Source organism: Erythranthe guttata, chromosome 6, assembly GCF_056151865.1.
Source record: "Erythranthe guttata isolate IM_541 chromosome 6, IM_541, whole genome shotgun sequence".
NCBI classification, from domain to species: Eukaryota; Viridiplantae; Streptophyta; class Magnoliopsida; order Lamiales; family Phrymaceae; genus Erythranthe; species Erythranthe guttata.
In genome coordinates, this window is record NC_142538.1 from 1016985 (window position 1) to 1043034 (window position 26050).

General features: G+C 33.3%; 5 protein-coding genes across 5 annotated transcripts; all 5 read right to left on the bottom strand.

Annotated features, from left to right (window-relative positions):
* Positions 1 to 196: 196 nt before the first annotated feature.
* FTSH11 (FTSH protease 11) lies at positions 197 to 5725 on the bottom strand. The gene is made up of 17 exons (XM_012996636.2): positions 4786 to 5725; positions 4203 to 4356; positions 3958 to 4050; positions 3791 to 3879; positions 3411 to 3534; positions 3133 to 3252; positions 2976 to 3026; positions 2786 to 2847; positions 2481 to 2538; positions 2159 to 2284; positions 1996 to 2076; positions 1748 to 1877; positions 1513 to 1661; positions 1134 to 1415; positions 943 to 1032; positions 788 to 841; positions 197 to 591 (listed from the first exon to the last, which is right to left on the bottom strand). The coding sequence occupies exons 1-17, from the start codon at positions 5322 to 5324 to the stop codon at positions 436 to 438; spliced, it is 2358 nt and encodes a 785-aa protein (XP_012852090.2). The 5' UTR covers positions 5325 to 5725; the 3' UTR covers positions 197 to 435.
* An 85-nt stretch (positions 5726 to 5810) lies between these two features.
* On the bottom strand, positions 5811 to 10173 carry LOC105971862 (polypyrimidine tract-binding protein homolog 2). Its single transcript, XM_012996776.2, has 11 exons — positions 9928 to 10173; positions 9024 to 9227; positions 8700 to 8909; positions 8182 to 8244; positions 8012 to 8085; positions 7383 to 7475; positions 7141 to 7198; positions 6796 to 6900; positions 6631 to 6712; positions 6354 to 6466; positions 5811 to 6256 (listed from the first exon to the last, which is right to left on the bottom strand). The coding sequence occupies exons 2-11, from the start codon at positions 9207 to 9209 to the stop codon at positions 5978 to 5980; spliced, it is 1263 nt and encodes a 420-aa protein (XP_012852230.2). The 5' UTR covers positions 9210 to 9227; positions 9928 to 10173; the 3' UTR covers positions 5811 to 5977.
* Positions 10174 to 18002: 7829 nt separating this feature from the next.
* LOC105971724 (polypyrimidine tract-binding-like protein) lies at positions 18003 to 19359 on the bottom strand. The gene is made up of 3 exons (XM_012996593.2): positions 18894 to 19359; positions 18576 to 18827; positions 18003 to 18480 (listed from the first exon to the last, which is right to left on the bottom strand). Exons 1-3 carry the CDS (start codon positions 19248 to 19250, stop codon positions 18157 to 18159), a joined length of 933 nt encoding a protein of 310 aa, XP_012852047.2. The 5' UTR covers positions 19251 to 19359; the 3' UTR covers positions 18003 to 18156.
* A 305-nt stretch (positions 19360 to 19664) lies between these two features.
* Positions 19665 to 21632, bottom strand: SWEET3 (Nodulin MtN3 family protein). Its single transcript, XM_012996711.2, has 6 exons — positions 21241 to 21632; positions 21078 to 21114; positions 20747 to 20969; positions 20491 to 20652; positions 20280 to 20399; positions 19665 to 20166 (listed from the first exon to the last, which is right to left on the bottom strand). The coding sequence occupies exons 1-6, from the start codon at positions 21275 to 21277 to the stop codon at positions 19885 to 19887; spliced, it is 861 nt and encodes a 286-aa protein (XP_012852165.2). The 5' UTR covers positions 21278 to 21632; the 3' UTR covers positions 19665 to 19884.
* A 765-nt stretch (positions 21633 to 22397) lies between these two features.
* Positions 22398 to 25164, bottom strand: LOC105971812 (RNA polymerase sigma factor sigE, chloroplastic/mitochondrial). The gene is made up of 6 exons (XM_012996709.2): positions 24720 to 25164; positions 23724 to 24446; positions 23490 to 23636; positions 23171 to 23407; positions 22818 to 23081; positions 22398 to 22701 (listed from the first exon to the last, which is right to left on the bottom strand). Exons 2-6 carry the CDS (start codon positions 24423 to 24425, stop codon positions 22501 to 22503), a joined length of 1551 nt encoding a protein of 516 aa, XP_012852163.2. The 5' UTR covers positions 24426 to 24446; positions 24720 to 25164; the 3' UTR covers positions 22398 to 22500.
* Positions 25165 to 26050: the final 886 nt, after the last annotated feature.

The window sequence follows — 26050 nt, forward strand, 5'->3', positions numbered from 1 at the left end:
CTATCTTGCAGCTATGGAAGATAAATAATTCACATCTCTTTTGCAGTGGCTTACTTTTATCATAATTTAGACGGTTAGACCTGACCACTAGGAAGACTATTAGACAAGAAATATAGGGCTTCTTTTTTCTTTTTCTTTTTTAATCATATTTCGATTTCATATCGATAGATTAATGCAAAAATCCAGAAGATTGCAATGAGCTCAAAAATTATTCCCCCAAACATGGGACAAGGGGATTCCTATATGATTTAATTATCTTGATGGCCTGATTAGGTTTGTTTGCTTCGGATTGTCCGGTAAGCTATGTTACAACAGCAAATATGAAATGTTTAAATTGGGCTAAAAATAAATGCGCTGACAAGCTAAGTATACTGTACAACAGCTCCAAATCCAATCCTGTATTTGATAAAAATATAAATGAAAAGGTGGCTCAGCTCAAGCCAATACGAGCTCCTCCTCTACCTGTTGCTGTTCCTGTTCTATGGTTAGCCGTTCCTCATTGTAAGGAACGAGTATGCGCCTAATTTCTTCTGCATTGAGGGTTTCATACTCGAGGAGTGCGTTTGCTAGAAGATGTAATGCCTTCTCATGCTGCATAAACGAATTCCCAAAAGTTTATTAGTTCAATTTAGACACTATTGCATGAAAAATGCTATTGACACGTGTACGGTCAGCAGTCATGTGATTTTTCATTTATTCTTGTGAAATTTCCTCGCAATATTGTTGTAAGTAGCATCGTCTGTAACTGATTTCTGGCAAGGGGGAACAATATTATGTTTCAACATACCTTTTTCAAAAGCGCTTTTACACGACTATAAGCTTCCCTCAATAGCTTAACCACCTGTCAACCAATAAACAACTCCTGATAAGCAATTCTTTTCTCAGTTTGATAGCCAAAAACAAATAGAAAACGTAAATTGCTGCAGATTGCACAAAGCATACTTCAGCATCAACACGGGACTGCATTTCCGAACCAGGTCGTTCTTTAATATGAACAGGTCCAATTGCATCACTCATCCCACAACTCGAAACCTGGTAAGCGAATAAAAGAATCAGAACATTTTTATTTCGAAATTATAGACGCTTTCGAACAAATAGTAGAAAGGTTATTATGACGGAAATAAATACCATACCATATATTGAGCCAGCTCTGTAGCTGTATTGAGATCACTGCTTGCACCAGTAGTAACATAGTCCTCACCGAATATAAGCTCTTCCGCCACTCTGCCGCCCATACAAACATCAAGCCTTGCCAACAATTGCTTCTTGCTTATTGAAGTCTCGTCGCTCGAAGGAAGCTGTGTAACCATGCCCAGTGCAGATCCACGTGGCATTATCGTAGCCTTGTGTACTGGATGTGCACCATCTGTGGTCAATGCCACAATAGCATGCCCGCTCTCATGATAAGCAGTCAGCTGAAAAGGCAATTGTGGGTCCCACCAACATAAAATGAGCCAGGTATATATATATACCAACTGATTGAAAGACAAAAAAAGCAATATAGCACCAGACCTTCTTCGACTCGTCAGACAGAAACATGGTCTTTCTTTCTGTTCCCATCAGTATCCTGTCTATGGCGTACTCTAACTGTGATGCATTCAACTTCTCAGCACCGTCAACAGCTGCCTTAATGGCAGCAATGTTTACCAAATTTGCAAGATCTGTCTCAAAAAGGAGAATTAGTAAAGCTTTTAGAAGTAAAATAAATACGGATGCAAGAAAATGAGAAACATTAGACAGAACATGCCTGCTCCATTGAATCCTGGAGTACCACGCGCAATTGCTTTTACGTCGACATCATCTGCCAAAGGTTTGTCTTGTAGATAGAGGTCCAGTATCTCTTGGCGACCCCGCACATCTGGATTTGGAACAACGATCTAGGAATTGATTTTCAGTCATTAGTTTTTTTCTTTCAAAGTCGAAGATTCTGTCTTAATTTTATTTATTTAAAAAAAAAAAAAAGGAATCCAGTGTTTTCTGTGAAAATGAACTTACATGCCTGTCAAATCTACCAGGTCTTGTCAAAGCTGGATCAAGTATATCAGGCAAGTTGGTTGCTGCCATCAAAATAATTCCCTGTAAAGAGAACAGATTATTGCAAAGTGAAATATGAGACAATGATTGCATTATGACAACATAAGACATTGTGTGCATTTACCTCATTCTGTTCAAAACCATCCATTTCGACGAGTAATTGATGGAGTGTTTTCTTTGTATGACCTTCCCACTGCTTCCGAGTTGACCCAACGGCATCAATCTCATCAATAAATATGATACATGGAGCCTGAAATTCATATCCATACTCAGAACTTTTGTCGTTTATCGAACCAAGAAGCTAATAAAAAATTGTGGTTTTTCATTCGTCACATTTTGTTCCATGTCAAAATAAGATCCAACCATCTTGTATCTTCAAAGAATATCAAGTGATATATCGTATCTATTAAGAATAACTGCTAATACAGAAGGAAATAGCAACAAACCTTCTTTTTAGCTACTTGAAATAAAGATCTCACTCGTCGGGCACCAACACCGACAAACCTAGCAAGGGGAAAGGAATAGTAAATTTTCTGATGAAGCCAATCAGCAATGTTATAATCCTATCTTCACAAGTTGTTACAGTCTAGTTACATAAACCTGTCATACATACTCAAGCGGACACATACAGATGATCGTACATGCCGTTATCACCTTAAAAGAAATCAAAGATGTGTGTACTCATCCACAGATTATCATAACATTTCTAAATCAATATACAGTCGAACAAGGACATAAAACAACAGCTTACATTTCCTCAAATTCAGATCCTGCTTTATAAAAGAAAGGTACGCCAGCCTCTCCAGCAATCGCCTTCAAAATCGAGGAAGCAAAATTGTCAGACAATAATGCCAGTTAATGCCTCAGTCATATTCAATCTACGAAAGAAAAGTCGATAACTTGTATATAGTAAGTACTCTTATTGCAGAACAACATCATACCTTGGCAAGCAGAGTTTTTCCTGTTCCAGGCGATCCAGTTAGAAGAATTCCCTGAAAATATAACGCACTTTATGGAACACCGTAGAGAGGAAAGTGATCCAGATATGGGCAAGAAAAGGTGCCCCAATATCTTAAATGTTACTAAACCAAAACAAACCTTAGGTAATTTCCCTCCTAATCGAGTGAACTTGGAAGGATTTCTGAGATACTCAACAACCTCTTCAAGCTCTTGTTTAGCATCATCACAGCCTCTAACATCTTTAAATGTCTTTACGTTCTGCAATACCAATATTGATTCAACTCAATTTGAAACATATAAAACAGGAATTTACTTATATGACTATTTATTGTTACAGTCTCTAAAAAGCACAATAAACTTCATCTGCTAAAACGAACAGTCCAAGCCACATGAAAGGCAGTGAAACAGATGATTACCTTCTCAGGCATTATTTCTTTATTTAACTCTTTTGGGGCATATGAAGAACTCGAACCAACACCAGGTGTTCCTATCCCACCTAAGCCACCAATATACTTCTGAAGAGCAGCAGCACCCATTAACCTGACAAATCAGGGGAAAAAATGTATATATCAAATTCCAAAAGTTAAAATGACTGCATAAAAAGGAACATAGGTTGTGTGGATGCATAACAAAAGGGAAGACAAACTGAAATGATAAACATTTAACCATATCCCCCTTCCATTTAGGTACAATGAAATGAAGGAGAAATAAGCAATGCCATTAAACATGATCTGATGTAAGTAAAATACAGTTAATCCAACAACTAGGATTAAGCAATTGCAAGCAGAGGTCATACCAAACCAATCCGACAGCAACGGTGAAAATGATAGTTGAAATGATTTCTTGAGCCAAACGGGATGATCTATTTGCCACTTTGGTGTCCACCTGCAATATAGAAGAAGATGCTAAGTGTACCAAATAAGTGTGAAGCAACAGAAGAAATAATATTTTCAATATTCTTACCATCACAACATGTAATGGTCGTTTATCAGATATGCCGGGGTTCACAAAAGGCTCTTCCATGTTCCCCGAAGCCCGTTGTTTTAACTCTTGCAACTAACATAAAATATTTAACAGTTAGGAAAAGACGCAAAAAAAGAAAATAGAGATACAAGGAAATATTTGAAATGAATAAGGGCCAAATATTTTAACTCTTGAAACTAACATAAAAAACTAGTTGGACCAAAAATTTAAGAGATTGCTATTACCAGAGAAGGAAGACTAGAAGGTTTTCCGGATTGCTCATCGGGCAAATATTCAGCAATTGCATTAGTCGACACTAATGCTCGAAGATATTCAGCTACTCCTCTACTGTCTACAGCGTGTGCCCTCTGTTCAAAACGCTGGATGACAGACTCGGGACTAAATAGAAAACCAATAGAAACTCATCAGAACTATCTCCAAAATGTATAACAATTGATATAATTCAGTTCCAGATTTTTGGAGATTATTAGCGTGGATAGAGCTCTACAATTCACTACATCCTCAACTTTTTCACACTGATTGAACAGTAACTGAAAACCCTAAGAACTCTTTCCCAGCAGAATACTAAAACATGCCATACTCCACCATGCTACAGTTAGTTGCACACCCACATTTCACAAGAAACCAGAAAGCACATAACCAAGAACTTATCACGCTAACTAGCACCAGTATATAATCTAATCGCTGTACAATTTGATCTACACTCGATAACTAAAGAAAACAATCTTCTTAAATATAAGCCAATTGTAGATGCTAGCCTGATAGCAAAACAAAATTAATTTACAAAACAAAAGAAAAAATAGTGACCTGTGTTTATTGAGCTCTGCGAAAAGAAGGCTTTGCTTAGCAGCATCCAATGGATTCGCGTCAGCCTCGTCAATCAACCGCTCCAACAGCTTCTCCTGCCTCCAAAACGGCCACCAACTGAACCAATCTGAATAGAATATTCTCTCAATCCCATTTTTCAACCTAGCAAAAACTCCAATCAGAAATACCATTATCGGCAGCCTCTTCTTCACATCACCTTCCACCTCTCGTACATCCACGCTTTCATTCGAGATAACTCCATTAGTGGACTCCTTTATTTCGCTAGAATTATCGCTGCTATTGACCGATTCAACGGTGGAATTTACGTTTTCGGAATTTAATGTACAGGAAACAACTAGCCTGTGCCGTAAAAATCTGCATTTCAGAGAAACCGGATCGCTAATCCTGTCCTTAATTCTTCTATGAACCGAAATTTGACGGTGGGAGCTGGAGAGAAGGGGTTTTACGGAGAGGGAAAAGGGGTTTAGCTGAGGGATTAACGGCCGGTGAAGGAGAGATGCCTGAAGTGTTATAGTCATGGTAACTGAATTCGAATTTCAGCAATCGAATTTTCTGGGATTCCGATAGGGTTTAAAATGTGAGAGAAACTGAGAGAGAGCACAGGCGCAAATTCTACTTTGTACTCTTCTCCTCTGTGTGAGCCACAAGATTTAGTCTTTCCTACAGAAAGCAGCGGCAGAGAAGAAGAAGAAGAAGAAGAAGAAGAAGAAGAAGAAGAAGAGGAGAAGGAGGAAGAGAGAAACCTTATCTGCAGGATTGAAATTGGCGCAATGGTGTGGCCTTTATAATTTGGGGGGGAAATTAGGGATTTTTATTTTACGATTTTACGATTGATTTTCTCCGTACCGTTGACGATCCAATTTTTGATCATGCGGGTGACATGGGTATTTATTTGATTCATTAATATTTTTTTCGCTTCAAAAAGAATTGCACGTTGCAATAATCGTTAATATTAAAATAAAATGAAATAAATTAATAAGAGTTATTATTATTATGGTGTTAAATTTGTTGTTTCGATAACACAAATTGCTTTTCTTAAATAAATAAATAAAAATGCCACACACAAGAATCTTAGCACTGAGTCTCTCGAATCGGTAAATGTTAAGGGTTAAAAAAGAAATAGCAAATTCGGGGGTAACTTTCCGAGTCTAGTAAAAAAATTGCGGTCATATTACTGAGTATGATGATAAGGGACCGTTGAGGATGAGTGTGGTGGCCCATTTTGGCTATGACTTGTCATTACTACGGGGCCCACAGCAGTACTCGTGGGAGGAGGGGCATAATTGTAATTATGCATTTGCATTGGCATCGACTGAGGCATAGCATATTGCCCTCCATAGTAAGCCTGAGCACTTGGACCTCCCACTGCATACGATGATTGCTGCCCTAATTGCTGAGGGTTTGGAAGAGTTGTAGGAATTGTGTAGTCTCTGTTTCTATCGTTATTTATCTGCAAAACGTAATGTATAATATACAAAGATTAAACATAACGAAAAATGAAGTGGGTGTATTTTTTTATTTTTTTATATTAATTTGGTGAGCTTCACCTTTATAGTTAGATCAGTATGTCGAGAAAACGAGATATGCAGCTTGCAGTATCCTCCATCATATATGCAGTGTCCATCCAAGGCTTGCTTTGAAGCAATAGCAGTCTGAGCATCTGCAAGTGTGTAGCATTAGTTTTCTCTAGTCCGCTTACTTTGTCGTCTTTTGAGTTTTGGCAAAACTGAGAGGGATAATAGAGATGGCAAAATATAGTAATTGCACCGAAAACATATGACATTTATTATCGACCCTTCTCCATATTTTGCTAATTTTACTTACCAGGATACTGTATTAAAGCCTGAAGACCACCATTTTTGTCGAACATTGCAATTTTGAGAACAGGCCCAAAAGATGAAAAGAGCTGTTGACAGAGCATGGTTACAGTAAGGATAGAGTCGATAACAAATATGTGGAGGCTACTAAAGTCGATGATGGTTGGTTTACCGTATGTAAAACATCCAAGGTAACTGCATACTGCATGTTTTCGATTGATGCAAGAAGAACATTGCTCTCTGGGTCCAGCTTTTTCCCATCAAATCCTGGATTGAACTGCAAAGAAGGTGGGTGAGTAAATATCGGAAAGCTAAACAACAATAGCAACATAATGAATCTACTCTTCCCAGAGCTACAAGGGTTGGATGTTATCAAGCTACTTGCACAAGTCAAACAAATTAAATAGATAGCAGAAATTAATCTGGAATAAGTAGTCAAAATTGAATTTTTCCAGTAATGTCAACGCAGGAGTAGATGATTAGTACATAATGACAAGAAATATAAACCAACGTTCACCTGGCCACTCGCATCTATAGCTGAAGGAGCAACAGGGAGAAGATGGTTCGTATAGTCCCTGAATTGACATGACGTGAAACCATTACAAATGTTTAAGATCCATCAACAAATCTCGACAGAGAGGAAGGAAATATAACATATTCAAGCTTCCAAAAATGAGATCGTAATACAAGAATTTTAGGTATTAGAAGTTGTCTTTTCAGTTCTATCATTATGCAATTGTTTAATAAGAATTATTATACCTACTACGATGACTCTGGAATTTTACACTCAGGTCTGTATGAGCGGAATATGTGATCCTAAGTGTGCATGGTCCCAGCTCCGGAATCAAATAACTGGCACATAAGAAAGTCAGATTTAGCAGATCGTCAGTGAGGCACGTTAAGCTTTAGAGACATTTAACTTCCATGATAAAAAGAGTCATAAATCGTAAAGTACATAGTTGCAATAAACACATATAGACCGACCCTGATATACCAGGAGTACACTGTCATAAATATTCACAGCTTTCTTAAGTTAAATAGTTCACTGATATCGGTCCACCAACACGCTTCTATCCTTCTAACTAGTCCGTAATTTAAAACAGTTATCCTCATCCCACTCAGAAAGATATTCTTATCCTTGATCTAGGCAACCTGCAGCCTATGAGCGTCTAGCCAATGGTCTTTAGTATAAAAAGGCAGAGGGAGACTTGAAATAACTAACAAACGGAGAGGTAAAGTGGGGTAAGGAGCATGCATGTACCCCTTCAGCCATTCCTAATAAAGCTTCTGAAAGATGTCCAGCCTCAATGTATGAACACCACATCTAGAGACACATGACCTGTAAGAGTTGAGTTACATCCCAAGTCGAAAAATAAAACCCACATCACCTTGGAATGCTTCTTCCATCAAGGGCATCCTTCGCAGCAAAGGCAGTCCCTGTATCAGAAAATTGCACCAGAGCCTAAAAAGGGAAGAAAAACATGGAGATTGCTTGAGATTCTATCGAGCACTTAACCATATCGAGAAAAGAACCAGCACGATCAGATGAAATAAGCACCTGAAAACCAGCAGTCTTCTCAAATGTAGTAATCTTATGCACAAATCCAAATGCAGAAAATACCTGCAAAACGAATGAGATTTTATTACTGAACCATTCAACCCATAAATTTGTTGCAATACATAAGCCACAGACTATGAAAAATCAAGGTTAGATAAAAATCTGTATCAAGCGACGCTGTTACTATTTTTACAAAAAGAAAGGAGTTAATTATGCATGAGACACAGAAATTCAAAAGAGAAACTGAAAGAAAATCATTTTAGACTTTTTATGATGTCAGGGGTTAAGGAAAGGAGAAATGAGACAAATACACATGTGCGTTTTCTCCCGATTGCAATAAGCTGCCATTGAAGATATATCCTTCACATGTGCCTGCTGATTCATGTGCAATCTTGTCATATAAAAGCTTAACAAAGCATGGCATACACAATAAAGATACAAAATTACAAGGCAACATCCTTTACTGGCGATAAAATACCATTGCTTTGAGTTTGTGAGAGATATGCACGAATCCTTACCAAGTGTAGGACATCAATACTGACACTGCGTGCATCATCTCCCTCAATTGTTACCAAAAGTACATTTCCAACAACATCGGCAGTAGTTTTGTTGTTTACAATTTCTTGTCTGTTTGAGTATTGTAGGTAGACGCTTTTCCCTCGTACCTGAGCCGGCTCAGATGATGACGCATAATATGAAATCATAGCAATAGCTTGATTTAATTCTGCCTGTGAAAACAGAAGGTACAAAACAAGAAGGTCAAACAGAGAATTCTCAGATATATAGTCGACTCCAAGAATCAAGCAGAAAGGAAGGGGAGAAAAGGGGCAGTTTAATCTTACTAATTCAATAAAAGCTTGATTTCTATTAGCTCCAACGTTACACTTTGTGTTGACAACTTTACCAAATGGCTTCCCCAGTTCGATGAGCTCCTCTTCAGTACATTCCCATGGTAAGTTCCTCAAATGGAGAACCTTGGACGGGGTTTGAGTATAGCGGAACTGCTGGTGGCCGGAATTCGACGACATTCCAAGCTAAACTTTAAACTGCAAAAGGGTAAGGTAAAATTTTATCCTTCGCGAACTGACGGGTAATATATAAATATAAATCAATAATCACAAAGATGCAGAGAAATTAGAAAGATGAATCCAGCATGAAGACTAGCCAAGCTTAATTCTCATAATTAATCTCGATCACAGGCAAAAATGCACACAAATTCATAGGTTCCTGATTTACTCATACACGTACTCCATTTTCAGTTCCTCTAAAATTTCTTGAACTGCAGCTAGCAGCATGAAACCAGATCTATACAAACTGCTCCAACAATTTAAATCCACTGACTAATTAGTCAGTAACCACCAATTCTATTATATATCATCCATAAAATCAACTTCAAACGAATGAGCACAATTCTACTATATATCATCCATAAATTGAACTTCAAATCAATGAGCAAATCTTAAGCAAAACCAACCCAAATTCTGCCAATAACTAGATTACCGAATACAGAAAAGGGGAAACAAAAAAAAAAAAAAAAAAGGACAAAACATAACATAATCAACAAGCAGCGCTGCAGCAAAACCATAATCAGCTGAAATAAAACAATATTCTACAAAATTGAAGTTTAACTTAGTTATCACATTCAGGAACCAATAGATTCAGCTATCGAAAGGCGTGAGCTAAAGATAAGAAAACTATTAATGTACATAAAGAAACCCTAACTTATAAATTGAAGAACAATCATACCGAATTGGAAGATTTAGAACCGTGCAGAGAGGCAAAAACTAAGAGAAAATGCGAGAGATTATAATTACCCCCAAAAAAACTCAGAAAGAAAAAGGAAAACGAAAGCAAATATCTAATGGAGAAAGAAATCAAAACCAAAGACGCTGATCAGACCCGGCCCAAATTGAGCAGTAGGCTTAAGTTCGGGCCCAATTTATAAAGCCCATTTTGTTACATCAACTTGAAATAATTTATCATTGACTATCTAAAGTAAGGCTTAAGGTCGGGCCCAATTTCTAAAGCCCATTTTGCATCAACTTCAAATAATTTATCATTTACGATCTAAAGTAATTAAATTCAATTTGTGACATCATACGGCAAGATATTAAACAAAGATGGGATTATTTCAAATTATAAAACAATACTGATTTTATTGATATATAATTTAAATTAAATATTATTTTTTCTCCCTCTAAATTTCTCAAATGTTCTGGGTTTAGCGGTTTGAGCAAGTAAGTTTGTATCAATTGACCCAAAGTTTAAATTATCTTACCAACAGTTGTTAGATGGAGTTTGTCACATATGGTTATCCTAATGTGATTTAAGTATAACTAGTAACTCACCCGTGCGATGCACGGGCATCAATTTTAAGTACAATTTTTTAATGACTAAAACACGTCGATGAGATGAATCAAACACATTTATGAAAGAAAAGAGGATGTTAATGTGATGCATAAGGTAATATAAAAAATGAAAATATAATTTAGATAAAATAATCGAACAAAAACTTTGAGTAGTTTATATATGATACGATATGATATAATCTAATTTTCTTATAAAACAATAGCAGTTTCATATAATTTAAGTGACGATATAAACAAAATAAAAAAAATATAAAATATAAAAATTGTGATATAAAAAATAAGATACAGTATATGACCCAAATGCTATAACTATCTCATCTAATATACTCGCATCCTTCATAGAAATTTAATTATCATATTAGTGTTTAACAACACATATTAATACTAATACTAATGCTAATGTTAATACTAATATTAATACTAATATTAACACATTATTAATACTAATACTAATACTAATACTAATACTAATACATATACTAAGACATATACTAATACTAATACACATACTAATACTAATATTAATACTAATACCAATACTAATATTAATACTAATACTAATATTAATACTAACAACTAATACTCAAACTAATTACTAATATAATAATTACTAATGCTGATACTAATGGTAATACTAATGCCAATACCAATACCAATACTAATACCAATACATGTATCAATACCAATACCAATACCAATACCAATACCAATACTAATACCAATATCAATACCAATACCAATACCAATACCAATACCAATACCAACCAATACCAATACCAATATCAATACCAATACCAATACCAATACCAATATCAATACCAATACCAATACCAATACCAATACCAATACCAATACCAATACCAATACCGATACCTATACCAATACCAATACTAATACCAATACCATTACCAATACCAATATCAATACCAATACCAATACCAATATCACTACCAATAATAATACTAATATTAATACTAATACTAATACTAATACTTTACTAATAATAATACTAATAATAATGCTAATAATAATACTAATTATAATACTAATACTACTCCTAGCTACTACTAATAATATTAATAATACTAATGCAAATACTGATATGTATACTCATATTGATATTGATATTGATAATGATACTAATATGTATACTAATACTAATAGTTGTATTGATACTCATACCGATACTCATTCAATGCACATGCATTACAACTAACCTCACCATACATGCAATGCACATGCACTAAAACTAACCTCAATGTACATGCAATGCACATGCATTAAATCGTAAAAATGATAGAATTATCTCAAATCGTGATTGAGGGATAGGAGTTTTATACTTGAGGTGTACATGATAATTAACTAAATTACATGTTGATAAGAAAATTATCATTTAATATACATGCATTTGATCGTTAAACTTTTAGCCAAACCAAATCCGACATTTATGATTTGATGATATTAACAATGACAACAGAATAATTATGGATTGAATATAATTTAAATAGGCTTAGTGGAATTTCACAACGATTGATATAAAACAATTTTTAAGTAATATAAATGCAAATAAACATTGTCCATTGTCAAAAAATATTAAAATCGCCATGTAATTGACACAGTTCAATGCAAAAATATATTGAGATGTGAAGCAAAATATATCTGAAGCTAAATTTGTATATAATAAACTTAAATTTGGATCTCTGGAAATCAAAATTTTTATATATTCCTACTTTGATTTACATGAACAACAATTTAGAGGCCAAAATTCACATTTTTTAAATATAAATCATAATTGTGTCAATGTGTGAGATGTATGCTTTACAGTATAAAATTACATAAATTTATGAAATATTTTAGCTTTTATGGAAAGAAATCCTTACAGATTCATTTACAAATATAAATTTAATTTAGTCTTTAATCATTAACATAATGAGATTAAAAAAATTTGATAAGTGTTGATATTAGATTATTAGTTAAGCATTAACAAATACAAATATGGAACAAATAAATACAATAATATATTTAAATAATAATTGAAGAAAAATATATTATTTCTTGAAATCAAGTCCAAAACAATACAATAATTGATTTTTCATAACTAAAAAAATTATATAATAATAGAGTAGGAAACTTATACAAAATTGCATGTTTACGATGCATCTTGCATTGCCAAAAGAGAAATTTGCATAAGACATAAAAGGTTTAAATTACAATGCTTGATATAAGTATAAACATTTGAAATTACCAAAATTCATAAGACCTATTTAATGTTTATCATTATTTCAATCTATTTTATTTTTAAAGATTATAAGTATGAAATAAATATAACTCGAATTATTATGCATATAATAAAATCATACATAGATAATACTTTCTTAAACTACCACATAAATGAATAACGCTACAATATAAATTAATCTAAAATCATTAAAAAATGCCTCACTCACCATTATAGAGTCTTTACCCTATAAAAAATCCATTTGTAATGCATCTTTTTAAGTGGAAGGAGTCGTTCCAATAGTAATATGGTTGAAGATGCTTTTAGAAATTTCGTCTTTTTTTCATAATTAAAAGAATATACATGTTATTTTCTAAAGTTTATAAAATTTGTAGACATATACTCGACGTTATTGTCAAACATTTAATAGAAACAAATATCGCCTATTCTAAAAGAAAATGATAACAATAATTAAAATATGGATATATAGTTCCGCATATATATAAGGTGTCATTCTTTACAGACGTGCACTCGACGTTAATTAAAATATGGATATAGCTAATAACTTAATATATATTTAAAAAAATAATATCTCATATTAAAAATTTATAAGGAATTACATACATATTTTGTTGAATTATCTACAGACATGTAATCGAAGGTAGTTCCTATTGAAGTAAAAATAATTGTTAATCACATATGAAAACGAAATAAAATTCAACATAACGTCAATCTATTCCATAGTTATTAATATATTTTTTTTTATTGCCAAAAATATGAATATCTGATGGTGGAGAAAAGTTAAGAAAATAAATTGTGTTAAACATATTTGGTAGCAATTTAATGGGCTTAATCCCAGTTTGCATCCTTGAAATATAAATAATTGACACTTTACGCCTTCGAATACATTTATAGCACTTTGCACACTCGAAACACAATGAATTATGTACAATGCACCCCCAAATGAATTTTTATAGCTCATGAAGGTAATTTAATATTTTAAGTGCTATTTTAAAGAATGTCTAATGTCCAATTAATTTTTTTATTCATCAATCCTTTCGAAACTATAAAGTGCACAAATAAATCAACATATTCATTTTTTTTTCAAAAAAAGTATATTTCAGGAATTAGTTATCAAATTATTTGAAAATTATATTTTCTTCAAAATATTTCTACCAAATATGTTCACTAATTACTTTAAAAAAATCATCAATCAAATAATTTAGTGAGAATATTTTTTTGTAAGAAAATATAGTTTTTCAATAATTCATTGTGATGTTTGGTTTTTCGAAATTTGTACGCTCGAAATTATATTGGGGTGGAAGAAAATAATAATTTAATTTATTATTTGCACACGTGAAATAAAGAAAACCAATACAAAATGATATTACCCTCATTAAGTTTTATATATTCAACTTAGGGTGTATTGTGAAAGATTTATGGTATTTTGAGAGCGCAATGTGATATTAATTTTTTTCGAGATGGTGAAACCTGAAATTTAGGGTGATGGCGAATAGTGTAACAATGTAATCAATATTTATTTTAGAAAACTATATTCAATTTATTAATTACAACTTAAATTTGTGTAAACAAATCAAAAAACGTGTACCAATATAAATGTTGCTCTCATTGACTTTTTAGACCTCGAATACTCATTCATTTTTTCATTATTATGGTTACGTACTCAAAATTTCAAAGATTAACCAACCTCAAAAAAAAAGAAAAAAAAAAAGAAAAAAAAATTAGGAAGTATACAAAATACGGTATAATTGGTTACAAATTTGTATTTATGATTTTCTTTATTGAACTAAATATATTGATTGAATTTACAGTTGTGTATAATATATTAAAAAATGAAAATAATGGATAAATTAGGAAAGAATATTGATTATACAAAATATGATCAAAATTAATATAATTTATAATTGATATTTCATAAATCGATAATTACCATTTGCAAAAAAGTTTGTTAAATAAAATGAAATCAATATAGAAACAATCATTAATTTATAAAGGGTAAAATTCATTTTGCACCCTTGTACTATCCGAAATGTATCATTTACCCTCCTAAAGTATAGAAAACATCAAACACCCCTCTGCCATTAGTTTTTTTATTAATTCCGTTAGTCAAACCCTTTGACCGACTATTGCAAAGAAATGTTGGCTTTTTTTTATTAAAAAAATACCCCAAAAGAATTTCTATATATAGGATGCTTCGTTTTGACAAATGTTGATCACAAGATTTTTCACTTTTCAATCATGTTTTTACCATTTTTAGCCATTTTTCTTAACAAAAAGCTGAATAGTCGAATAAATAAGAATGAAGCTTTGCTGAGTATGAATGTAAACCCACAAAAAGGAAAACTAAAAGCCGTGAAATCTAAAAGAAACCCTAAAATTGGAATAAAACCATATGAAAGAATTGCAAATTAAAAACAAAGTTTTTCATATTATAATGGAAAAATCCTCGAAAAAGAAAACTAAATATCAAATCAAATTCTAAAATCGACAAAAAGCCCTAATTTGAATGAACGCTAGAAATCATCAACAATCCACAAAAAATATGCCTAGAAAAAATTAGGAACTATATTAAACATAAAAACAGGGTAAAAGAGTCATTGCACACTCAAAATTTAACACCGTTAAAATTTTGACATTTGACCGTTAAAAATAGGGGGATGTTTGATGTTTTCTATACATTGGAGAGGTAAATGACACTTTTCACATAGTACAGGGATGCAAAATGAATTTTACCCATTTATAAATTCCAAACTTAAAACATTATGAAATGAAAATCCGTATCTCACTAAATCATGCAATTAAATCTATTCACTCACTCACTCATTAACCAACTAATTTAACTAAATCCTAGCACTAACGCATGCATTAAGTTGTTGCACATATCACATAATAAATCAGCATTTTTATAAGTTAATATCTCGTAAATAATTTTGAAGGTACGTGATGCACTGTATTTATCAGTTGAAATATCTATGTGAATGCATAACAAAACCTGAATGATAAAAACAAACATACATAGTCACAAAGAAAGAAAAAAATATGTAGATGTAGTGTCTTAAGACTCTCGTTTGTCATCGCCAATCGATGCTAGTTCTTTGTCGTCCAGATGAGAGAAAATCTAGCTATTAACGAATTTGAACTAAAATTCACAACTACGTTGCAGTATGTTGATATTGATATGTTGTATTAATATATATTATATATAGAATGATTCATACCTTTTTTTTTCTTGCGCCACCTCTGGATTCATGAAGTTAGACGTCCAAATGTTGATTTTGATTTGCATCAAACATGATATTCAATGATGACATTGTCATTCCTCTCATCTATGAAAGGTCATGAAATGCGATTAATAAATAATGAGGTATATCAAGCACAAAAAAAAAAAAAAAAAAAAACAAATTAATGTATACAAAAAGTAAATACGATAATTAACATAAAAAAAAATTACATGACAAACATATATACAAAAAAGAACCGATAGAAAATAAAACAAATTGGCACAGCGTCATACATTTTGTTCGATATGAAAAGTAATGGTGGAAGAGAGTGAATCAGAGGTTTATATAGTTGTGTTTGGATGATAAAGAAACATAAAATCAATTCAATATGGTAATAATATCAACAACATTAAAGACATTAAAATTGGATATGAATATGTTTCTATAAGTAATCATTTTAAATTGAGACTATTGACTTTGAATTTTTTAGAAGATGATTATGAATTCGAGAGATTAAAAAAGAGAGCATATAATATAAGATTTTTACCAAAATAAAAAAATAGAAAAAAAACATTGTCCTCAATTATATATAGTAGGATAATATATTAGAAAACCCATATTATATTTGCATATTGCAATGAAGGAATAACTAATGCTTATTAAAACATGGAAAACGTAAACATGGTAGTATCAGAAAAATATTTTCGTAAATTATGTAATAGAATATTTGATTAGATAATTCAATTTAGATTACAATTATAATAATTATTATGCATAATAAAAAATAAAGAGAAAAAATTGGATGATTTGATTCGGTCAGTTAGGATGATTTACATATGGTGTTGATTTGAAGAATATTAAATAATTTTTATTATTTAATCAATATTTTCCCTAAATTAATTATATCAATTAAAATTAATAAGCTTAAATAGGTAATAAATCAAATTATATTACATAAAATCTGCGATTAATTAGAAATTTTTTATATGGTAAAAAAAATTAAAATCCGAAAATTAATAATTTCTAAAAATAAAAAATGTAGTTTAATTAATATTTTGGTATGCAATTATAAATTAATAATATGTACATTTAAATAATTGTTGCATTACAATAAATATTAAATGATATTAGTTTTAATATGCAATTTCAAATTTTTTAAATTAAATGATATTAGTTTTCATATTTATTAAATAATATAATTATTTTTAATTTGAAATATGGTATAATAAAATTATATAAAAAAATAGTGTATATTTATTAAGCACTTAAATAAAAAACTAAAACATTTTTTATTATTATTTTTAATGGAATGGATATTCGAATATTCTAAAATATTGAAAATAAAAAAAAAAAAACATATTCCTTTATTTTAATATTTTAGTATTTAAAAAAATATTTTTCTTATGAAAATTATTTGAATATTCGTAAAACAATTGAGTTTCATGAATTTATTTGAATAAATATATTTTGAAATACTAAAAATATAAATAAGATTTTTTTATTTCGAATTTATAAAATATTAACTTTGGAAATAATATATATATACATGTGGTAATTATTAAATGATTGTGTAAATGTAAAATAGGAAAAAACTTAAAAACATCCATAAATAAAAATGCCACATAGTCAATTGCAGAATCCACCTAATCAATTGAACTCCAACTAAGCAATTTTGACAAATGACATCATCATTTGCCACATGTCAATCATTGAGGGCATAGATTCTCTTTTTATATTATATATAGATTTAAGTATTTTATATAATTTACAAGCTATTATACTATGAACATAATATTTGCACATCTATTCTAAAGTTGTTGAGGATACCAAACATCAACGAAGTCCTATTGGCTCTCATTGAGTCGAACCAATTTAAATTTGGCTTTCAATTTGTGATCATTTCTTGAGTTGATTTTACACAATACACTAGTTGTATCATGATCATTTCACACACTTGACCACAAATTCACATCATATACACTAACAATCACACCAAGAAATCCGGTTATCTTTTATCATATTGAGCAACAAATGATGAAAAATCACCTTATAAATTTATCTTTTTGACGAACACATACAACTTCGGGCGGAAAAAAAATGTTATAAAAGAAAAAAAAGGTATAATATAAAACGAGGGTGTTCATTTTCACGTCTGACCAACTAGAACATCTTTGTAAGGCGTCGGCCGATCTTCCGCCGACTGACCTTCCTCCAAATCAGCCGCTGTCCTCCGCCGTTCCTCCTCCACATCAGCCGCCCTCAGCCGTCTTTGCTGGTCCTCGTGAACGATGAGCGGCGCGGCGTGGCCGTCTCTTATAAGAAGCAGCCGCTCCTGCGCTCCGCCGCGCAGTCTCTCCAATCTCATCACCCCACTCAGTTGCTGCATCTTGAATACTTTCACAACGTTCGCAAACCCCCCCATTAAAAGCACCAAGCTCCCCATTATACCCATCCAAATCCACGTGTCACCCTGCAAAATTGTTTAACCGATCAATTTCAATTAGGGCAAGATTAATTAATTAAATCACAATCTAATAGTGTTTAATTAATTTTGTTAATACTTACGAGCAATCCCAATCCATGGTGAGAATGGCCAACCTGATCTCTAGTGTTGATAATCGAACCGACGAGAAACAACAAACTAGCCGTTAGAAAAGGAATAAGTACAGTCGCCTGCAAAATTTGAAAATGTCCGTCGGCTCTCTCGTAGATCTGACACGAGTTATGAACCGAACCGAGCAGCCACAGAACCGGACCGGCTATCAACATGCTCAATGCAAGCCGTTCCAATTTCAAGTACCCCTCCCCCTTTTCTGCCTGCACACACAATTTTTCACAAAATTGGGGGAAACAAAATAAAAATTAAAATTAAAATTAATATACCTGGATGAAGAGGAAAAGAGTGGCTAAGAAGAAGAGAAGAGTGCCGATAGTGTAAACGAGAGGGACGGCGAACTCGACTAGGGCAAACTGCATGTCGAGTTCCATTAGCGGCAACCGGTAATCGATTCCGGCGAGATGGGCGATGAGATCGTGCAGGTTGACCACGATGAGTACGAAGAACCCTATTAGAAGAATTACGAGCCCCGATTTTGCCTCGTACGAGAGCTGGGCGGCGAACCCGCCCAATAGCAGGATCGTGGCGAATACGTAGAGCCCCGCATTTATGTACTCTGCTCTGTTACGGGCCAATCTCGGCCCGTACATTCGGCTTTCTCGGGCCGACGCTAACTTCACCATTTTTTTATAATTTCTTCAAATTAATTGTCAGTTATTGTGTGTGTTTGTGTGTGTGTGTTTGGAGAGTGAGATTTAGGTTTAGATATGAACAGAGAGAGAGAAGAGAGAGAGAGATGGATCTAGAGAGAGAGAGGGGTTTTATTTTAGGGGAAGAATTAGTCGGAAGTGAAGAAACGGAAGAAGAGGGGTGTCGGCGTTTACGTGGCGTCGTGCATGAATATTAGGGATTTGTACTGGGTCTTATAATATGACACGTGTTGCTTTTTCACTGAATTTTTTGTTTTGAATAAAAAAACATATGATCTGTAATACTAACTGAATTTTTTGCAGTCAACTACGACTTTTTTAGTAGATCAATCAAGATTAGTGTTCCATTCTTAAGTGGGATTAAAATTGACAAAGTATGCATTAACTGGTAATTAATTTTTAATTGTTTTAATCAGGGTGAAGATGATCCATCCATACATTTTGCATTTCATCAACTATTATACATACAATATATCTGGTACAGATGCATTTTTTTTCATTACACACAATGTAGCAGTTTCTCTAGCTTGCACAATAATATAATGCAACATTTTTCCCTTGTCGATTGCATAGTTAATTACTAGAGAAAAAAAAAAAGAGGAATATTCTAATTATTAGGTGGATTATGATGCACAAAGAAGAAGCTCATTAATCTTGAGTGGAAATATTTTTTTCCATTTGTTGCGTCATCATCATCATCCTCACGAGTTGTAACGACGAGCTTATTATTAATCCTCTGATTTTTCTCATCAATTGTGTTGTCGGAATAATTTTCGACATCCCATTTTTGAGGTCGTTGTTCGACATGATTATTAGTTCCCTTTTTCCTGTACACGCAGTACAGCACAAGCTGGAGCATGCCTAGAGGACTACCAACTAGGTTTGGAGCCTGTATACGTTCAAATCAAACACCACATTAATTATATAGTAGACAAATTAAATTAAATTAACTTAAAATGTACGTCAGTACTTTGATTTCATATATATATATATATGACTAACCGCAAGAATAAGATCATGACTTAATAGTCCATAAGCCATCCAAAGAGAGCTAGCGAGGAACGAGAAAAACGACAAGTAGAACGGCATGTATTCCACGCTCTTTGTCTCTATCACTCGTTTCTGCATGCGTATTCATGTCTCGTATCATCATGTACATTTCTTCTCTAGAGAGAGAAAGAGAGAGAGATCTAGAGAGAGAGGGAGTACTCACCATAGCCACTAGTGGAGAACCATACATTGCAACAGACGCCACTAATCCAACGCTCCCAACGAACGCCTTTCGATGAGTATGGTCGTGAAATACAAATGCCGATAATATTGCAACAGCGCAAAATACCAGTACAACAGGTACTGTAAACATAGCCACCTTCTTCTGTAATGCATTCAATATTTAAGTTAGAATATTAATTAAAAGATTTTATTAATTAATACACCTTGTTTTGGTTAATAAGTAATTAATAACTTGCCTTTCCATTAGTTGAAGCGAAGTAGAAGTATACGATGATGAAGGAAACCTCGAGAAGAATCCCTAATCCGTTAATGGTGACCACGGGGAAATTCTCCCACTTGTAACTCACGACGGGCAAACCGTACCAAGTGTAGAGGAAGCAGTTCAATAGTGCTATGATGTACGGCACACACGAAAATTCCTCCGTGCTTTTCTTTCGTATCACCCTTGCGAAAGTTAATCTGAAAATGATTATATTAATAACAAGTTCATAAACTTATATATTACATTTTATTGTTCTATATATACGGTTTTCTCTATATAGAAAGTGTACGTATATAGCTACGTACATCGGTGCAGAATAAAGTAGCATAGAGGCTGCATTCCCTGCAAGAAATAACAGTGTAAAAGAAATTAAACGCTGGTTTAATAATATTCATGGATTTCGTTTATTTTATTTATGAGAATCGATCGAAGGATGATGATTAAAGGATCTGGAGAGTGTGTACGTACCCATAACGCCAACTGCTAATCGAAACTTCTCTTCCATATTACTAATGCTGAAGATTGAATTTCAGGAAGAACAGCTGCTGGTTATTTTGTTTTCTCTTAAACTGTTTATTTTATAGTGCGAAGAAAGTTGGCAACATGCAGAAATTAATTAAAGAGAGAATAATAATATTATTTAATTTGTGGTGATCGATAGAAGACGTTAGCACGGTCGAAGATATTGTTTTTCTCTTTTCTTGATTTTGTTTATTGCAAAATGTTTGAAGAGACTAAGACAGAACAAACGTAGTGGGAATAAGTTTGCCGTTTCGATTTTTTTGCAAGTGGAAGATGTCACAAAGCTTATTAATTCCCCTGTCCACTTGAAGAAGAGATTTGCTTTTTTTTTTTTTTTTTTTTTTTTTTTACGTCTCCCTCCGAAATTTATAAGTGCACGTTCGATCAGTGTTTCGAATATTTGAGAAAAGAAGCATACTATATATTTTTTCGAAGAACTATTATACAGAATTAGCAGATATATTCTGAATTAAAAAGGTTAATTAAGTGGTTGTTGTTTAATTCTGAGTTATTATGCTGTCAGTGTCACAGCATCTTCTTATTAGAACAAAGTCTATATGAGTTGTGCATGGATGAAAATGTTCTTAAGGAATTTCCTTTAAATAAATAAATAATAATGAAAAAAAAAAGCATCTCCTGATGAAAAATACCACTACCATGATGGTGATCGATATCTCGGGTTTCTCTTTTTTTTTCCATTCGTTCTGCTTGTGGATTAATTATCTGATAAAATATCATATGCTCAATCAGACAACCACACTTGCAATTTTGATGCTTTTATTCTCCTGATATTATTATTTTCAGCTGTATGCCTTATTCAGTGGCTGTATGTTAATTGTGTCTCCGATTGAACGTCTTCGGTGGGTATTTTTTTGGCGAAACTTGCTATTCGAACCGAATTCTCGATTATCACTATTTGCTAAAGATAACAATTAAAGAGAATCAAGAATTCACAAATATTTTCAAGTTTGAATATATCTTCTTCATCACCATACTTAAAAAAAAAAAAAAAAAAAAAAAAAAAAAAAAAAAAGCAGAGTTTAATACAGCTAAGGAAAGAGCTGTAAAAAGATGGATTTTTACACGTTAACCGATCTTTTATGTGCATGTAATGTTATAATACAAACGACTCCATGTGGAAAGTGTAAACCAATATACATATACAATATTGTGCAGAGATTGAATTCAATTTTTTTTTTCGTTTGTTCATTTGGAGATATGGTGGCGAAGGTAATCAACTCGTGCAGGATGCTTGAGCTTCATGAAAGCCTTCACTTCGTGTTTTCGTACCATTTCTCTCGAAATATTCAAATTTCCCGCAATTTCTCCGAGTGTTCTATCTCCTTTACCATCAAGACCATATCTTTGTCTCACCACCAAACTCTCCTTTGGTTTCAAAGAGTCCAGCTGTCGTAACAATTTGAAAAATGTTCGACTTCAGAAAAATTACGTAGTACCATCATTTGTAGATTAAATTAAGCAGCTTTAATATTAGGCTTGTAATTAAAATATTACTTAATTACCACATCATCCAAAGCAAGCCTGAGAAGTGCAGGTTGCTGTCTTTGATCTCCTTCAAAACCGTCAATATCGGCAACTCCATTAATGAACTCCTCGTGAGTTATTTTATGACGTGCGTGGAGAGAGGAAATAGGCTTCGAAACCCTCGTCACTTCGTTAAATCTCTCTGCAGAGATTCCAACTCTCTCTATGATTTCTTCGTCGGTTGGCAATCTGTGAAGCTCAAACAACAACTCTGTTTTGGCCTTCTGGATTTCCACTCTCACCTACATTATCACAATAGTTCTAACAAAACCAATTAATTCGAGATTTTTGTAAAAAAAAAATAAGAAAAAAAATGAAGTTTCTTACTTACCGACTCGAGGCCAAAGGAGACCTTTGTGAAGCTTGAAATTGTCATGGAACGGACAATTGCATGTCTGATCCAAAACAGACCGTAAGTCGAGAGACGAAATTTTCTTTTCGGCTCGAAACGGTCTATAGCTGTAATAAGACCCTTCACCCCAGCTTGACATAGGTCTTGGAATCTCGGTCCATTTGCAAAGTCTTGAAAATATTTGTTCATCACAAATAAAACTAGCCTCAAGTTGTGCTGCAAAAGAGCTTCAGTGAGACGTATAGACTCAAAACACTAAAAAAATTCGAAAGGAAAAAAAAAAGATTAATTAACTAACCTTGATCAACTTGTTTCGGGCAGTTCGACCAACTTCCAACTGTTTCCGAAGCTGAAAAACATCCGTACTCGTCGCCTCTGCCAGCTCATCATCTCTCACCTCTCTTCCTAAATCATTTGTTAAGGTCTCCTTCACTTTTAAGATTTCCTAAAAAAAAAACAATGAACTAAAACGGTAAGCGGGAGAAAGACACCACACCACACCACAAACAAGAAAATCAAAAAATGCTCTCACCTTCATAGGTTGCATCAGCTTAAAAAGCCATACGTGCTCGGACGAAGAAAGAACCGGGGGTATTTTCGTCTTTTTCCAATCCAAGCTGAAAAAGTCGGATGAAATTGAATAGTCCCTCAAGAGCCTATCAATCTTCTCATCGTCGTCACTCTTGTTATTCACTTCCTTTTTCTGCGATAATAAAGGAACCGATGCTTTCTTCATTCTAAGAGCAACCCTCCTCTCAAGACTCAATCTTTTTCCCCTTTTCTGACTCCTCACCAAATTCTTCATCTCCACAGATTCTTCGATCCTTTTCCTACGAGACTGCCTTGTCTGAACACTTTTCGTTTTGATCTCCTCATCGGTTAATGCAGGACTTGTTTTGTACAAATATTCTAGTTTTGCAGCAGCTTCGGTGTAATCCAAATCCAATGTGCTTCCGGGAGAGGCCTCATCGGTAATTGAGACAGCGCTCACACGTTTATCTGGCCGTGTTTTTTTAACCTTTCTTAAACTTTTTACGGTCTCGTTTTTTGCCTCGGAAGGTAACGCTACAGATTCTAGTGGTGCGATGAGAGCTCTACTTTTTTTAGCTTTGTCGGTTTTTAAGGATAGTACGAGTGGCTTCTTCGATAATGATACATGAGTCGAATACCTAATAATTGCGTCTAATCCAACCGGAGTTCGAGCGGCGGAACTCGAAACAGTCACAACTCCCATGCCAATTTCAACAATCGGTGTCTACATATGAAAATAAAAATAAAAAAATTGTATATAACGGTTGATCAAGCTTAAATGCTTACACTTCTAGGTCAGATCAAACTACAGTTAGATGCATACAATAGAAATGGGGATAATCATTATCAAAATTATAGGAAGCAGCTTAATACAGAATTAAAAATTAATTAATTATAATTTAAATCATTTTAACGGTAATAATTAAATCTCGTAACAAGTAACAACACAAATTATAAAAAAAAAAACCCAATTTTGTGGAACAGGGTAGATCAGTACCTGAGAAACAGACGAATAGATTCGAGAAAGCTGATTATACCGGGCTGACGCGGTACGCCGGCGAAGAATAGAATATTCCGGTGAAAATGGTGGGAAAATTGGAATCTAAACTGAACCGATGATTTTGATATAACGAAGATATTAAAAATATAAAATTGCTCCCCGGATTTTGGTGGCCACAAGCTTTGCCGATTCAAATATGTGCGGCTGTGATTAAGGAATAAAGTGATCCAACGGTGTCTAATTTCCCACGTTTACTGAAGCAGAAAATTCGTAGCCAACTCGGAGAAGGGAATAATGTGAGGTTTAAGTGCTTACGTGGCAAGCTGATGGTGAAAGGAGAGAGATTATGGATACTGTTATGACACGTGGTGTTGTGTAATTGGATTAATGATATTACGTCGAAGTTAGTGGGACCTACCTTCTCTTTGCTCGTGGTCTGAACACTCAAACGTTGCCTGATTACAGCCATTTAAATGGAGTTCAAATTATTATTTCTCCTCTGAATTAAACTATTTATCTATTTTGATTGGATGTTAAAATTTGAAAAAAATAATTAAATGTATTTCCAAAATGTGTGATTAATGTTTAATAAAATAAAATCTAATATTACTCTAAAACATGCTGAACAAATTATAGAAAAGCGAACACATAAAAGCATTTCTATACAAGTATGTTGGAAGATTAAAACGGAATTTCCAATTTCCGTCCCACCCCGTTCCGTTTCTTTTTTGTTTTAATTTTGGAACAATATTTTTCATTCTTAATTCCCAAAAAAATTGATTCAAACCCCCTTTTTCAATTTTTTTGAAGCGAAAACCTATTGGAATTTGAAAAAAAAAAAAGAAATCGTTGAAAATGATTTCAGTATATTCTCGATTTGATTTTTCATTAATTTAGTTACAACGTGACTCTTATTTTCTACTATTACATCACTTCTGCCCGAACCCACTTATTTACGCTTTATTTCGATTCCTACGCACTCATACTGGTTTGGAGAGTTATTGAGATGAATCCGGGCGCAATGACGGCTTCACCCGAAGAAAGAAGCATTCCCGATAGAACTCATACTTTCGGGTTGAGACCCAAAAAACACAAGTAGCTAGAACAAACACAATTAATCCCCCGCTACATAAATCTTGTAACCAAACCATACGTTAAAATAAATTGACTAGTCAAACCACCCTACCAAAGTAAAAGTTAATAATGATTATAAACTTAAAACACAGTTAAATTAATAACCTAATTAAGTACAGTAGCAGCGAGTAACGCGTATCGAGGTTTGAAGATTCTTAATCAAATAGTATCCAAATCTTTCATCTCTGACTTCA